General features: G+C 33.5%; 1 protein-coding gene across 3 annotated transcripts in view; it reads right to left on the reverse strand.

The window, feature by feature from the left end:
* The window catches only part of LOC150108427 (uncharacterized), a 175637-nt gene that overhangs the window by 84791 nt on the left and 73264 nt on the right, over positions 1–17582 (reverse strand). For all 3 annotated transcript variants that reach the window (XM_090415837.1, XM_090415839.1, XM_090415838.1), the window contains exon 6: positions 14146–14289. In XM_090415837.1, the coding sequence (XP_090271963.1) occupies positions 14146–14289 (144 nt within the window). The remainder of the gene's footprint in view (positions 1–14145; positions 14290–17582) is intronic.

The following is a 17582-nucleotide window of genomic DNA, read 5'->3' on the forward strand; positions in this document are numbered from 1 at the left end:
CTGTAGATGCCTAGTGAACACAGAGAGAGAGATGTGGCTGGTGATATGGAATCTTGATATGTGAGAAACACTTCTTTTGCGAACAATGTTTGTTCACAAACACTTACTGGTAATTACAATATTCCACAATATTCTCAGCACATATCAATCAATGAAGCTTAATCAGCTGCACATAATTGCAAGTGAAAGTCCCTTCTTGTCAGATTATAATAATTAAATTACAAAGCATGAACCATTTACATTAAACAATGCAATTTACCACTCGTTCAACCTGTTCCAACATTTCTCAAGTGTGTGTGTGTGAGAGATAGAGAGAGAGAGATTATGAGATCGAACGTGCCATCATATAATCCACTCCATCAATACTTACTTACTGATTGGTCAGCCTGGCCTGGCAGACCATGTTTTGGATACAACCCACAGGATCTCCTGAAAAAAAAAACCCACCATGCTCCACCACAGTAAATTCAAAAAAGAAAGACTATTTTTAGAACCTGCAGCAGCACTCAGAAATCAACCGACTCTAAATAAATATAGTTGCATTAAACTTCTGCAAATATGGGGAACATTAATTATCAGAGATCCCACCTTACATTCTAGGTCACCTACAATTGCCCATAGAGGGTGTACAGGAATCACCAAGTTCATAACTCTTTAAAAAACATGCCGCTTGCATGTAAAATTTGAAGCAGACTTTCAAGCTTAGTGATTCTATATCATATGGGCACACATGGTGGTGTGCCCATATGATATATGACCACACTGTAATGGATACAGTGTGGTCACTACATTTAGAAAAGCCATTCTACATTTCAGGTTTACATGTTATTGTAATAAATTTTATAGATTTAAACACAGATTCAGTAAAATATCATTTTATTAAACCCAACATCTCTAGTGTAATATCAGGAACAATAAAATGAAGTATATATACGATATGATAACTAATAATTAAGGAATTGACAGCGTACACTAGAAATATAAATTAAATAAACTTTAATATATACTTTCCGATATTTCGGCAAACGTCACGTTGCCATTTTCTTGGGTACTTAATACAAAGACAAGTGCACGCAAGTACATAACAACAAATGAGAACCAAAGCTAGGAAGCTACCATTTTCCTAAAGTCCTGTTAGTGCCCCCTGGTGGGCTATATTGGTAGTTCTTGGCCTTTGAGCTGAAGTTCTTCTGATACATGTTTCCCAAATTTGGGGCAGTCTCATGCATCCAAATTTGTTGAGATTTGGCATGTTCCTAAGGGCTGAGGCTGATTCCATGAATAGTCTTTCATATTTGAACTTTTCATGTCTTGGCTGAGTTTAAGGCTTTCTCTTCAAAAGTCTCCATACAACAGGGCAAAAATAATCTGTTCAAATGATCAAGCCCTAACCACTGAACTAAATCACATCCGTGACACTTTCTCAGCCAATGGCTACCCCCCCAAAATAATCCAAAAAATGCTTAAACCAGTTATCCCCCCCCCCACAAAAAAGATTACTCTAAATCCATTACCATTCTCTACATCCGAGGCACCTCGGAAAAAATAAAAAATTTTTTAAAAAACATGACTTGACCAATTGTTACAGACCATATGGAAAACTGGCATCCCTTATCTGCTCCACTAAAGACCAACCACTTCCCCTAGACCTACCTGGTGTATACCAGGTCCCTTGCAGCTGTAAATTGTCCTACTTTGGCCAAACAGGCAGGACAGCAAATATCAGAATCTCTGAACACAAGGATTACATCTGATTTCACCAGTACAGCCACTCTGGGCTTGCAGACCACGTTCTGGATACTCGCCACAGAATAAGATGGAAGTCATCTTATTCTGTGAAAAGCCACAGTAATACACCGCAGTAAGCTCAAATATGAAAGACTATTCATGGAATCAGCCTCAGCCCTTAGGAACATGCCAAACCTCAACAAATTTGGATGCATGAGACTGCCCCAAATTTGGGAAACATGTATCAGAAGAACTTCAGCCCAAATGCAAAGAACTACCAATATAGCCCACCAGGGGGCCAACAGGACTTTAGGAAAACGGTAGCTTCCTAGCTTCGGTTCTTATTTGCTGTTATGTAGTACTTGCGTGCACTTGTCTTTGTATTAAGTTCCCAAGAAAATGGCAACGTGACGTTTGCCGAAATATCAGAAAGTATATATTAAAGTTTATTTAATTTATATTTCTAGTGTACGATGCCAATTCCTTAATTATTAGTCATCATGTTTAACCAGCATATAAGCCTCTTTACAAGAAGTATATATACATGCGCAGTGTGCAAGATAGAGATTCAACTTTAAGTGGTAGCATTAAAACTTAATTAAGATGAGTATAATTTGTATGATTTCAAATTGCTTGTATAATTTTAATTAAGGAATCAGTCTCCCAATAATGATAAATAGTTTTGACATTGGTATTCACTAAATACTTGTGGGCCTTAGTCATCAAGATAATTAAGGGCATAAAAACCTATAATATTTTTAAAATATTTAGAAATAAAACCAAAGGAATTTATAGCAATGACTTGGAAATGATGGTATTGCAGATAACCGAATGAATGTTCATATTAATAGAGGAAGAAAGTATTCATTAAATTGTCATTGTACTCGCATATACTAAGGCACAGGACTTAAAGAATGACTTCATATGATAGGAATTCTGAGGATGTTGATAGTGAAATGCAGAATGGTAATTATAACATTTTCAATAGGGAAAGAGGAACAAAATAATTGCTTATCAGAGATGATTATATATGAGATCGGCAATAAGCTGAATTCCTATTCACAGAAGGAGTTTGATGGTGTTACTTACAGAGATCAAGAAACACAAAATATACCACGAAGAAATCATGAACGATATGAAGAATATTGAGAAGGAAAATTATTTGATATATTTCACCCATAAGGCCACCTGAGTGGTTAACAGAAGTGACAATAATGCAAAATAGGTAACAAATGAACACTTGCATACTATTTTAATGTCAAAGTTTGTTCCAAGAAGAAAATTTCATATATATGAAGCTGGCTGAATGAGCAATTCACTTCTCAAAGAAGCACAATGTTAAAAAAAATTAGAAAGAGTAAAATGTGATAAATAAGCTCTTGCTATTAAGTATTAAAGATAAAAGCAATCATTAGAATTACCTAAATTATGACTAACTCAAACTTTGAATCAGCTAGCTAGAAATGTTGAGTAATATTAATCCAGAAAACTTAAATATTTAACAGATATAGAAGAATTTAATAAGTATTTTGAAGAAATGAATAGTTGCCAGTCAGAAAATACAATACTTCTGAGATAAGACAACAATTTAGCAACTGATAAGATAAGGGAAGTCGTATCCCTTTCGTAGTAAGAAGATGCATGAATCACCGTGAGGATAATAATAATACTTTCTGATTAGAAATCTACAAGGGTTATTCCAAAAGTGGATTATACATAGGGTGACCACATAATTTAGCATCCAAACTGGAACTTTTTTATGGGGGGGAGGGGGGGGGGGCAGAAGATGAAACAATTAAAGTTATATAATATTTTGAAATATTAATTAAATGCTCGACAGGTTGGTTTAATTGTATTAGTGGACCTACAAAAAAGTTCTATTGAAAACTATTTTCAAAAACAACATTCTTTCTAAAGAAAATAAAAACAAAGTGTCTATATACACTACAGAAAAAAAAAAAAAATCAACAAAGGTTGGTCGATTGGTAGCGCCTCTGCTACTAGTGACTTGCAAAAACTTAAGCAAGTTTGAGCGTGGTTAAGTAGTTGGAAGGGGATGAATCGTTTGATGCTGTTGGCACACTCTCTCTCGATGAGTCTTTGGACTCCCTGGAGGTGTCACATAATAATAATAATATTGATTATCTACACTTTACAAAATAACACATGCAGGATAACTATTCTTGGTGTCACTAGTATTTTTCTGGAGAATGCATTTTTTTAATATGATCTTATTTTTAAGTTTTTCATAAAATTGCCTACTGTCTTCTTCAAAGTTGTATTTTATGATTAATAAATTTGAAATTGTTGATACTTTCAAATGACTTTTTCCTTTTGTTTATCCTTAGCCCATAATATTTTAAACTGAAAACATATTCTCTCTACAAGTGCTGAGACACCTGATAAGCTCAGAGCAAATTTTACCAAATGGAGAATATTCTCAATTCTATTTTTATTTATTTTTTATTGAAATGTATAAATATTTCAGCTCATTTTGGTCTGAAATATTTATCTCCATCTCCTTGTGTCCGAACATGCTTCATTTTATCACTGAGCATTGTGCATGCTGTCTTAAAAAAAGTTATTTATGGGTAGAAAAGGTTGCATTGGCAGTTCATGTTAGCTTATTTAAATGATTTTAATTCGCAACACAAGAATAATAAGAAAATAATTAATATTTATTTAATTTATTTGCTGATATTTCACTGGTGTTATATCAAGCATCTTCAGAGATTTAAAAAACAGTTTGTCACAGTATGCACACAGCAACAATTTAGTTAACAGTGAGACCAGTTTAAAAAATTGTAATAGACAACACAAGGAACTAAAGTCTGAATTGTTGCCATCTATTGTTGGATAAAGAGAGAGAGGGTTAAGTATTAATTTGAAGTTAACAAGTATTTATTGATTTGAGGTTTAAGGAATGTCAGAGCTGTTGCTGTTCCACAAACAGACTCTTGTATTTATGACTTCTGTCTGGCACTTTTGTTTTCTTCCATTTGATCTTGTGTGAAAGAGTATCCAAGAGATGATCTGCTAGTCCTGCCTTTTTCATAACAATAGTGTTGAATGCACCTCAAGGCAGACGTCAACAGTTCTTCCTGTCTGTACATAGCGAGTCTGATCACAAGTACAGGGCACTTCATACACTTCTGGATGTGATAACAGAGAGTTTATCCTTAGGTAAACAGGAGAGTTGGCAATTTGATTTATGATTTAAATGTGGTGAGGAGCTGATGTTTGGTAAACATTCTAGATGTATCCCAAATGCATGATATGTTAACAGTTTTGCTGTGGTCTCATGTATTAGGTGATGAAGGGGATTTCAGGAGAGCATTTAGCATTTTTCTATTTTTTGGAGATTATAGACATTGGCCAAAAAAATGTGGCACAGCTAGGTAAGTTCAGTAGTAAGAGTATTATCATCAAAACAGATCAACTCTGAATCCACAAGTTAGTGCAAATATAAATAAAAAACCCAGCATATGTAGGCTTTCTATAAACAGAAAAAGATAATGAACCAGCAGAAAGGCATGTAACTAATGTATATAAGAGCAGACAATCATTAGATTCCTATTCCATTGTGAAGTGAATTTTAGGATACTGACTATTTAAATGCACTAAAAATGTATCTAATGTTACTAGGTCAGATGGCAAACACATCGTCAACATAGAGCTGAACCGCTGTTTTGAAAGTGGTTGCATTCATTGCTTGGTTTTCTAAGTGTTCTGTGTTGAAATTAGCTAAAGGGGAGAGCCCATAGCTGTCCCATCTAGTTGTTTGTATATTTTCCTTTTCCATGTGAAATAACCAACATGAAGTGTAAATTGAATAATCCAAATATGTCTGGGGGAAATGTGACATTAACAAATCAAAGTCTCAGTTAATGGTATTGTAAAAATAATCATTATTTTAAAAATCTGAATATTTTTACGTATTGTTTATGTAGAATGTTTATTAGTTTTAGTTTCATAACATGCATTGTCGGCACTTGCGATGTGCCCGTTATTGAAATTGTTTTGTCAAAAGTGATATGTAAAGCAGTTAAAAATTTATGTACTCTTACCGGATTTGAATAGTTGTGTTACTTTAAACAATTCATTTGTAATTTAAAATATTAAGTGTTTGTGTTTTATGAAGACATTCTCTTGTCGCTAACGGAGACAACGTATGCGCATGCTCACTGAGAAGTTTGATGTGTGATTGACAGCTGACAGAAAGTATCAGTGTAACGGCTGTAAACAACAGTGTGTTTGGAGAGAAAATTAGAAGACAGGCCGGCGGACATTTAGATTCGGAGGAAATTGAGTTTTTTTTTATGTGACAGTCGGAGGAAAATTAATAGTATATTCCGAAAAAGGAATCATGGAACTATAAAGTTTAAAGTTGAATAAGAATTGATAAATAAAAGGGAAATATTGCTATAGGCATTTTAAAAGGAATATTGGAGGAAACACTAATTGGAAGATTTACAGTAGGTTCCGAAAAAGGAATCGTAGAACTGTGAATTATTTTAAAGTGGAAGAGTTAAGACTGTCAATAAGCATTAGTGAATAAACGAAGAAATTGCTATTTACGTTCTAAAAGAATGTTTGAGAAAACTCTGATTAGGAAGTGTCATCTACAGGGTGTTCGGGATAAATTTGACATATTTATAATTAATTATATTTTCCCGTAAGTTACATGTATTAACACACACTTCTCTTCATTTAAAAGTTTGGACCCTTCTTCATTCATATACAAGATGTCAGAAAGGATGGATAGCTGGAACCCACCTGAATCATGGAAGAGAATAACTTGTATCATGATGATTCGTGCCCGCCATCAAAATAAGGATATTACAACTGCTGCCCAATGCTCCCTGAATACAGTAAAAACAATCAGGCATGAACTAGAGACTTGCAATGGTGACTACGAGGATGTAGCAAGAAGAAAGATCCCTAGCAGACGATCTGATTGCGTTCGTACAGCAGAATTCCTCGCAAATCTGCAGGAACAGGTGTTGAAGAACCCTGGCATTGGAATTCGGGCTTTGTTCGTGGAGTTGCTAACTGTAGTCAAGCCCTGGATAACAAGGGTAGCCAATGGTAAGCCGTATGTATGGCAGCAGGAATCGGCCCCTTGCCACACCTCTGGGAAAAGTCAAAAATGGTTGTCTGAAAATTTCTACGACTTCACCAGTCCAAATGTTTGGCCTCCAAACTCCCCAGACCTTAACCCCATGGATTATTTTGTATGGGGCGCAGTTGAAAAAGACACCAATCGCACTTCCAGTAATACAAAAGCCCAGTTAATGGATAAAATTAAAACAGTTTTTGCGGCCCTTCCCAGGGAGACTGTAGCATCAGCTTGTTCGAGGTTCCGAAGCAGAATTGAAGCTGTGATCGATGCTAATGGTGGTTATTTTGAGTAAATCTTGTTGATAGTATTGTAATTAACTCTGCCTGTAATGTTTTTTTGTCAATTCATTAAATTTAATAGATACAAAGAAGATTTTCTTTTTCCTTACGAAACTGTCAATTTTATCCCGAACACCCTGTATATTAAGGACGCCATATCTAACTATTATTTCTACTAAAAAGAGACAAAATTGAGTCAGGAAGAATTAATGTGTGCTACATAAGTGATGAGAAAGGATCCTATGAAAATGAAGAAATAAGTCATATGTCTTCGTAGAAGGGCCTTGACAGAGAGAGAAACTGACTATGAACATTTTGTCAATGTGCAAACAAAATGTTTAGTCTAGTCTTAAGTGTAAGTTTATTTTTAAAAGCCCTGGGATCTAATTAATTCTGTAATTAGTTATAGTTATGTAAAGTTGTTTGAAGTGTATATATATTGTTTGTGTTTATTTTGTATTTTGGTCTTGAGTCAGTGATTATTTGGATTCTGAAAGAAAAAGTTAAAGTCATTGCACCAATCAGAGTGAACCCTTGTGCAATAAATAAATATAATAAAAGCACTCAGAAATAAAAAAAAAAAAAATTGTTGAACAGAGATCATCTCTATGGTAGGATTAATATTATGATAATATCTCTCTATATAAAAATCTCTAATTATTAACAATGGCGCAGTCGATGACAGGATTGGTTGTGACTTAACTTATTTTTAGAATCCAGAAAGTAAATCTTGACTCGAGTAAAATGGCTACAGGAGATATCAATTTTAGTAGTGAAGTTTCTTTAATTAAAGATGAGGAATTTTTTAGATTAATCCAACTTTAGTAATACTTTCTTTCTCAAGAGATAGTAGTGAAAGTGTAGAAACATTTTTTAAATATGCAGACAAAATTAGATTTAGGAAAAATGGTCAGATTTTCATTTGTTGATTATACTTCGTAATAAATTATTGGGCAAAGCCAAAACATTCTTAAATACATCTCCTTTACTAAGAGACACTGACAGTTATGCAACATTTAAAAGTTTGCTAACATCAGAATTTTCAGGTGGAAGAGAATTAGGGACTAACATTTGGAAAATTCATCAGTGCATCCAAGTAATAGGGAGTCTGTTTCAGAATATTATCACAGACTTAGGAGCATTGCTCATAAATTTAATGTTTAATCTGAAGAGAAATCGTGTTTAGAATGGTTGCTGTTTAATCAATTTAGATATGGCCTTAAAGATAATTTGGAAGAAACAGCATACAAGAAAAAGGTTAAAAATCTTGAACAGTGTTTTGAACTTGTTAAGGAAAAGGAAGAGACACTTAGAGATATATTTCATTCCTCAAACAATAAACAGGTGAACTCTTTTCAGTATAATGAAACTCATTCTCCTAGCATTATGGCTACAGATAAAGTGAGAGAAGGAAAGTTTCAAAAATTAAAGGGTGCTAAGAAAAAGAAACAGTTTAAGGAAACTTTGAATTTCACTAAAAATGTTCCAGAATCAGATTCCAAGGTACAATTACATGATTTGGGAAAATTAGAGGAACTGAAAACATTTCTTAGTGAAGAAATAGAATGAGAACAGAGACCAATAGTAATAGGACAGGAACTTCTGTTTAAGATGATATCTGATTTAACAATATCCAAGAATCATATAGCTAACACAGTCCAACACAATTTTTGCTGACTTTTATATGAGACTTGTTTTTTACTAATTTGGGTGTGCTGATTTCAAATATCAAACCTATTTTTCTCTATCACATCAGGTTTTTCCTCTATGGCATTTTCTTTTTGTTATTTGTAAGTTTTTGATATTTTTAAGGAGGCAGTACTATTTAGAGGATCAAAAAAAAATCGATTTTTTATTATTTTCTGAAAGTATGTACTTTTAAAAATCTGTTCCTAACTTTTTATCAAGAAATTTGAAAAATTCCCGAAGATATAGCCTATTATTCAAAGCGGTGCGCAGATCAGAATCGGAGCGTTCATCGCTCTCGCTTGTTAGTAAACGAATAAATGCGTAAGAACCTGCAACGGCACGTACTGGTGCTTTGAATGCGAGAGAGAGGCCGATAATTAGATACATAACTACTTAACAATATTCATTAAAAATTACAAGAATATTTATAAAAAAATAACAATTTTACTTACACATGAGTTTCAATGAATAAATTTTTGTTTGTAGCAATTTCTGCTGTGTGTTCTGTTTTGGCAATCCCTTTGAATACTCCAACAGTAGTCAGCCATCATGTGAGAATCCCATCTTCCTTGGTTTTTAAGTCTTGATGAAATATTTCATCTTGTTACAGCACCTAAATTCTCGGAAAATTTATCAAGATGACTGTATAGGAAATGAAGCTTTATGCTCATGTTGCAACCTAGGTGCTGGAAATTTTCAAGCATTGTTTCCACTAGATCTTTGTAATTGCACGCTTTTTTGTTTCCAAGAAAATTATTCGCAACCATCGTAAATAAGTCCAGGCATCTTTCTCAATTTCGTTCATAGAGTTGATGAAATTTGGGTCTCTCATTAAATTTCTAATTTGCGGTCCATCAAATACACTGGCTTTAATTTTTTCATAACTAAGTCGTGGAAATTTTTCACATATGTATTGGAAACAGTCACCTTGTAAATCTAAAACTTTAATATACTGCTTCATAAGACCTAGTTTGATACGTAGAGGTGGAAAAATGATTTTTTCTCTGTCGATTAAAGGTTGATTTATAACATTCTGTTCTCCAACATTTAAGGATATTCTAAGATGCCAATGTTTCTGACTCCAGTGTTGGTTTCTAGCTCGACTATCCCAGAAGCATAGAAAACACGGAAATTTTGCATATCCTCTTTGAAAGCCAAGTAAAAAATTCACCATTTTAAGATCCACACAGATGATCCAGTTATGGTCTGTATATTTTAATAACTTTAGAACCTTTTTAATGTCCTCATATGTTTCCTTTAAGTGGACTGAATAGCCAATAGGAATTGAGCCATATACATTCCCATTGTGTAGTAAGACACACTTGAGACTTCTGCTTGAACTGTCGATAAATAAACCCCACTCATTTGGATGATACTGTACAACACTCATTTCAGTTAGTAAACCTGACACATTGTTACAGTAAACAAACCCACACTCGTGTTTAAAATATTGTACAAGATTACTTTCCCTGCTATGATAAAAAGTTATCTTCGTACCTTGCTCCAGTAAGTTTTTTTCATTTAATCTCGAAGCTAACAATTCCAATGATTAATTTGATAGGACCAAATCTCTTACTAAGTCATTTAATTCCACTTGAGTAAAACGTTGCAGTCCAGAACTAGAAATTAAATTTTCATTGTCTAAATCAACATCCGGATCTTGCTCCTCAAGAACATCTGGCATATCCCGATCATGCTCGTTCTCAAGTAAAGGAAGTCCTTTATAAATTGGCACGGCTATTTCATTGGAATGAGCAACTGGCTGAATTGCTGACTCGAGATTTGGATACACAATTTTTTTCTTATTCTTCTTATTATAACCAGAAGTCTGAACTAAACAAAAATAGCAATAAACTACATGATTTTTCGGTTCACGCCAAATCATTGGAATGCCAAAAGCTAATTTTTGACGTTTTCCCTTGCTCCACTGTCATAAATTTTCTACACGACTTACACACTTTATTTGGAGCTCAGGACTTGTCCTGTTACGTCAAAGTATGCAAAGTACACTTTCTTAACAAAATCAGTGATATTTGTCCTTTGACTGGGAACAGTAAAGCTGCCACAAATGTAGCAGGAATCTACACTATTGACACAATTTCGAGTAGCAGACATGATGTATTTTCTTCACTGCCGACTAACATGCAATTAACAAGACAAAAAAAAAAACAGAGACTTTATTGAAACGTTATAAGTGCTCATCATACTTTCACAATTGATTAACGATTGACTGATTTCGAACGTTCTTTGGGCAGTTGTCATCGCCTACTTTTTATCACCTAAATGTATTAGGTCGGTTATCGGCCTCTCTTGCATTCAAAGTGCCAGTACGTGCCGTTGCAGGTTCTTATGCATTTATTCGTTTACTAACAAGCAAGAGCGGTGAGCGCTCCACTGGTCTGTGCACCGTTTTGAATAATAAGCTATATCTTTGGGAATTTTTTGAATTTCTTGATAAAAAGTTAGGAACATATTTTTAAAAGTACATACTTTCAGAAAATAATATTAAAAAATCGATTTTTTTGATCCTCTAAATAGTACTGCCTCCTAAGAACTATCAAAAACTTACAAATTAGCAAAAAGAAAATGCCATAGAGGAAAAACCTGACGTGATAGAGAAAAATGGGTTTGATATTTGAAATCAGTGCACCCAAATTAGTAAAAAAACAAGTGTCAGATCATAATCAGCAGAAAAAGAAATTTTTTTTGTTGGCCAGTGTTATTAATGATCAATTATTAATTAATAATAAAAATCAGCTAAATTAACAATTATTAATTAATACATTACAAAATAAACAAGGTGTTCTGTAAAAATTTCAGGATTTGTGAAATGTTCCATCGTAGGAAAAGTTTGGGAAATGCTAGATGATGATAAACTGTTGTTTCAAATTGGAAAGTTGATGATGAAACCTTGATGATGAATATTAACCTTGAATCCAACAATGGAGTATATAGAATGACCCTACAATATACAATTTCTTATATTTGAGTCAGAAGGAGGTGTATGTGGGATGGTATAGCGAATTATGAACAATGCCACTAAGGCTATGGGGCCAATATGTTAGGTGTGTTAACTGTGTATATTCTGGCCAGTTTTTTTTTTTCCCCCAGTTTCTAACATACAGGATATGATAGTATTACATGAAAAATTTATATCATTACTAACTTCCTAAATACAATTTTCTTCCAAATCAGTCTGTTACTTGTCAAGACTCCAACATTATCAGATCTTATATTTCTATCGTCTAAGGCACTTTGTACCGTATCAATCCAACTATATCTTGGTCTTTCCCTGGATCGTTTTCCTGTCAAACTGGCAGAGACCACTTGTTTTGTTAATCTTTCCTCACCCCATTCTGTTTAAGGGACCATCCCACCTAAGATTAGCTCTGCTAATGCATTCCTGGATGCTGACAATGTCAAGTTCTTTCCTAATATCCTCGTTTTTAATATGATATTGCCATTGATGCCATCTGTTTGTGCCCCTAATCTTTCTCAGGACTCTCATATCTGCAGTCTCTAGTCAAGTGTTTTACTTCTGACCCAGCTCTCAGATCCATAAATTAAAATTGCTTTGAACACTGTCTTGTATACAGCTAATTTAGTTTTTTGGCTAATTTCTCCCTTATTCCTTATAAATTTATCCAGTTGACTTCCTACCATACCAGCTTTGTTGATTCTGTTGTCTATTAACATATTTAATTTACCATCTTCACTAAAAATCGTGCCTAAGTAGCTGAAATGTTTTACTTGTTCCGCAGGTTCTGCATTCACAACACAGTTGACATTTTCAATGATTCTGCCTATTTTCATTATCTTTGTCTTGTTATTGCTGATTTTCATACCATATCTATTACAACAATTATTCAATTTAGTCAGGAAATCTTGCAGACTTGTAGCGGATTTATTTAGAAGAATAACATCATCTGCATAAAACAAAGAGCTGAGATTAACATTTCCAATTTTGATATCCAGTTTAATGGCACTTTCCTTCATAATGTGATCCATATTGATAATGAATAACAGAGGGGATAAAGTACATCCTTGTCTGACACCAGATTTAACATTACACCATCTTCCTGTACTTTTTTCAATTCTAACTGTTGACTTACAACTCAATTAAAGACTAAGTATTGCTTGATATAATGCCCCATTGACACCATATAACTGTAGCGTATTGAATAGCTTCTTTCACCCTGTCATATGCCTTTTCCAGATCCACAAAATTTAAATACAAATCTTTGTTATATTCCCATGATTTCTCACTATTTGTCTTAAAGATCTGATCCTGACAGCCTCTATTTGGCCTGAATCCAGCTTGTTCTTCATCAAGCTTCTCTTCCACAATCCTTCTCAAGTATACTTGCATATATCTTACCAGGAACACTCAGTAGAGAAATATCTCTGTAATTCTCACATTCAGTTTTATTTCTCTTTTTATATATGGGTACTATGAGAGCTCTACTCCAATCATCTGGAATTCGTCCCTGTCCTTATATATATATATATTTTTTTAATTTCTTAATTAACTGATTAAGAAATTTTATTTCTTAATTAACTAACCAATTAAGAAATTAAAGTAAAATTTATATTAATTTGTTAAACAGGTAATTATGATAAAGTTTCATTATAAACTTTAGCAACTGAAGATTATTACTAGTCATTATCTAAGTTATAAGCATTTTACAGTATATTCAGAAATTCCTTATAATTTTTAGTAGAACTACAAGTATTTTTGTCTACTTATTCAAATAAATGGGCTAGACAGCTGAGTAGATAGTCAATGTTCTTCAGCATAAAGGCTGTGGGTTTGAATCTCACTGTGGAATAGATGTTTGTGCATGTTCTTGGATGGTGGATGACTTTCATCATCCAATGAGAGACGACCACAATGCATACTGAAATGTTTGAAGTAGTTGAAAAAATTCCATTTTTGGTTTTGAGAGAAGGGTGACTAGCCCATTTTACCCACAATACTAGTGTGCTGTAGGTTTCCAACCCTTCATGGATAAGTGTCATCATATCAAAAAAAATAAATAAATAAATGTCTGCTCTGGATGAGTTTGTATAGCTCCTTGAGTTTATAAAGCTTGTCTTTAAAAAATAAATGAATAATAAAAAATAGTATGATGAAAGGGAGAGAAACCAAACAAATAAAACTGACTATGAAATATGTGATAATTTATAAACATACTTTGTAAACCGCATTAACTCGCAATATTATAGATTAACATAAGTGGAAACTATTAATGAATGATTAGTCCATTTGAATAATTCCAAAGAAACAATGAAAATGGCAGTAAAGTATAGAATAAGCCACATACTTACCTTTTCCCATAAAATATCAACAAATAAATAAAAGTGGGCACTTGTTGAAGCATACAATGCAAATAGTTTTTGTACTGCTATAACTAACTCTGTAAGTGATCGTTTTTGTTCTACCTGAACATCACACCATAATCTTAGCAATTCCTAAAAAAAAAAAAAAAATAAAAAATAAAAAAAAATGAAAACTTCTCAGTTTTACTGTAAATAATAAAAGTAACATATTATCAGATGAAGGATAAGCTTTATACACTTCGAGTTTTCTATAATTTCCAATAATTCTTATAATTTAATATCTTTCTTTGAAGTCTATCAAAAAATTAAAATTTTTTTAAACTACTTAATGTCAACATGGTCACCTTCAAATACTTCTCTTCAGCATTATCACATATTTTCAATGTAGCTCAAGAATCTCTCCAAATAATTTCAGACCATGATCTGAAACCTACTGATCAGCATCTATTGAAAGTCATTGACCCTCAAAATAAAACTAATTCCAAGAAGAAGCAGAAATAGCAAGAGAGGAAAAGATATGGTAGGTAAGGAAGATGTTGCAAACAAGTAAATATATTTGGCAAGGTATGGTAAAAAAGAAAATTCAAAAATTTTAAAACTACAGGTTCAAATTCCATAATGTCATAGATGTTTTTAAACTTTTTTTAAAATCAATCTCATGAAAAGTTGTTAACATAGAGCACATTAATGCCAATGATGCACCAAGACATATACAAACATCCATTATACAGGGAGATTTCAACTTACAACTGAAAAGTAGAAATGCTATCCATTAGGCCAACAAGTCTTAATGATTTCCAAAGCAAAGACATCATCCTACATTTTTTTGGAAAAGTCTTCCTAGCCAAGGAACTACATAATTCAGAAACCCTGCTCTGGAGACCAACCATGGAAGCTTTTTTTGAGCCAATTCAGGCTTCCAGTGAGCAAAGTGGTCTCATGCCAGGTGATGAAATTCATCTCCCACCTAAATACAATCACAAACATCCATGTCCACTGCAGGTTTCTAGCTTGTTGGAAGAGTGGATTATACTAACCACTTGGCCAACAAGGTAGTCTAATATATCTTAAAGGTTTTGCTTAAACCACAAAACAATGGTGTACAATCAAGTGACACTAGTTTTTCCTCATTTTGTCACTTGATTGGCAATTTTCTTAAGTTCAACAAAAATTTTACATTTACAAATTCAACATTTCCCACTGTGACAATGCTAAAAGCATCAAATTATAGAAAGGTAATTGATATTTTCAGGATGTACTTTGAGATTTACCAGATAATACACTATAACAGCAATTACCATTTTACTGCCAACAATTTTCTTTCAGTTGCGATATATCAAATTTCATGTCATATTGTTTGATCTGAATGAGCTTTATCTATATATGCCTCACAGAGAAGTTGCAGAACCTCGGGCACATGTGCCATATATAGACCCCTCCCCCAATGTAAGTGAATAACTTGCATTGGGGGAGGGGTCACAACAGGCTGTCAACTTTAGTACATCAGTATTAGTACTAAGGTGGGTTGAGGGCTATAATCAGTGAATCCTGTTCTACTGTTGCTCTGCTAAATTGTGAAAGTTTCACAATCCAGGAGGATGGTCTCACTTTGGATGACCATATTAACCTATCACCTAAAGACATTCACAAAATTTCGTACTCACAGTAAGATTCAATCCTTAATCTGTTGACTGAATAGCAAATATACTTGTTATCCATTCAGCTAACCAACAGTTCTTATCTGCTATCTCCTAGAGCACTCTTAATTACTTCAATCCACTAATATTTTGGTGTTCCTGAGACTTTTCTTGTTATTTTTGCTTCAAACACATATTCTGCTAATCTATTCTTCCATCCTATTCAAAATAATCATATAATTTTTCAGGATAGACTATGTTTTGCTCTGTATAGTTCTGCTTACACATCTTTGGATATTAAAAATGTTTTTAATGCCTTCATTTACATGATTTTGCTATCGATGCTGTCTCTTTACTCTCTTAATTTCTATATCTATAGTCTTCAGTCTTTCATCAAATGATCCACTTCAAACACATCTCTAAGATCCATGTGTTTAGATACTTTTCTATCCCAATTTCTGTTCTACATCTAATATTTAATAATCATATTAATATGTCTGAAGCTCACATTAATACCATTTTTTATATGCTCCCATCCACAAATTATTATAAATGTATGGTATGTTAGTCTTGAGTTGGCTAGGGTTTTTATTTATTTATTTTTAATATATTTTATATAGCTTTCTATAAATCTGGAAATCCAGGTACAGAAACCAAACATGAACTATTTTTAAGCATCTTCAGACTCCAATAAGTATTGCAGCATCTCATTCCAGATGATAAAATTCATCAACCTAATGACGTTCATGTACATCCATGCCAATGGCAGGATTCAAACCCACAGCCTGTTGGTTGAAGCAAATATACTATCAATTTGGCAACTATGCCAGCAAATTTGATATCAAGGATCTGCATTTTCATTATCAATATTTAGTGAACATGGAACATTTTCAATTTTCAGTATGTTTCTAATTTTGGAAGATATATTTCAAAATTTGTATATACTGGAGGGCCATAAAACCCCTTTGATGGGCTATGTGCAATTTTCAGGCTGCCAGTTGGAAAGCAATTGATTACATATTGCTGTAAGTCTAATTTATAACTAGTGTTTTTCAACAGGACTTCTTCTTTGCATCTTTATCATATGCTTTATTTGGATCCGTAAAATTAAATAATAATCATCATCAATTTCCTGATATCCTCAGGGGATGTTCAGGCTACTGTGACAGCACTAGGTGATTAAGTTTGCATTCTCCTATCAACAATTTTCCTCCAAATCAGTCTATTACTTGAAAGCACTCCAATACTGTCATATCTAACATTTCATTCTTTTAAGCCACTTCTGATTGAATCAATCCACACAGACCTACCTTGATCTTCCTCTGGGTCTCTTTCCTGTCATCTTGGCGTCAAACATTTTGCTAACTTTTCTTCACTCATTCGATTTAAGTGGCCATGCCCCCTTAGATTAGCTCTGCTGACACATTATTCAATGGTAATAATGTCAAGTTCCTTTCTAATATCTTCATTTTTAATATGATTCTGCCATTGATGCCATCAGTTCACTCCCCTGAGGTTTCTCAGAATCCTCATATCTGTGGTCTTTAGTCTGATCAAGTGCTTCATTTCAATTCTCAGATCCAAATGGCTTGAAACCTGTCTTGTATATTACTAGTTTGGCTAATTTCTCTCTTATTCCATATAAGTTTATTCAACTGGCTCACTCATACTAGCTTTGCTTATTCTGTAGTCTATTTCCAGATTTAACTTGCCATCTTCACTAAAAATGGTGCCTAAATAGCTGAATATTTTACTTGTTCTATACGTTCTTCATGAAGAATGCAGATA

The sequence above is a fragment of the Typopeltis vanoorti genome, chromosome 3 (genome assembly GCF_054136105.1).
Source record: "Typopeltis vanoorti isolate ZY-2024b chromosome 3, IOZ_Tvanoo_1.0, whole genome shotgun sequence".
NCBI lineage: Eukaryota > Metazoa > Arthropoda > Arachnida > Uropygi > Thelyphonidae > Typopeltis > Typopeltis vanoorti.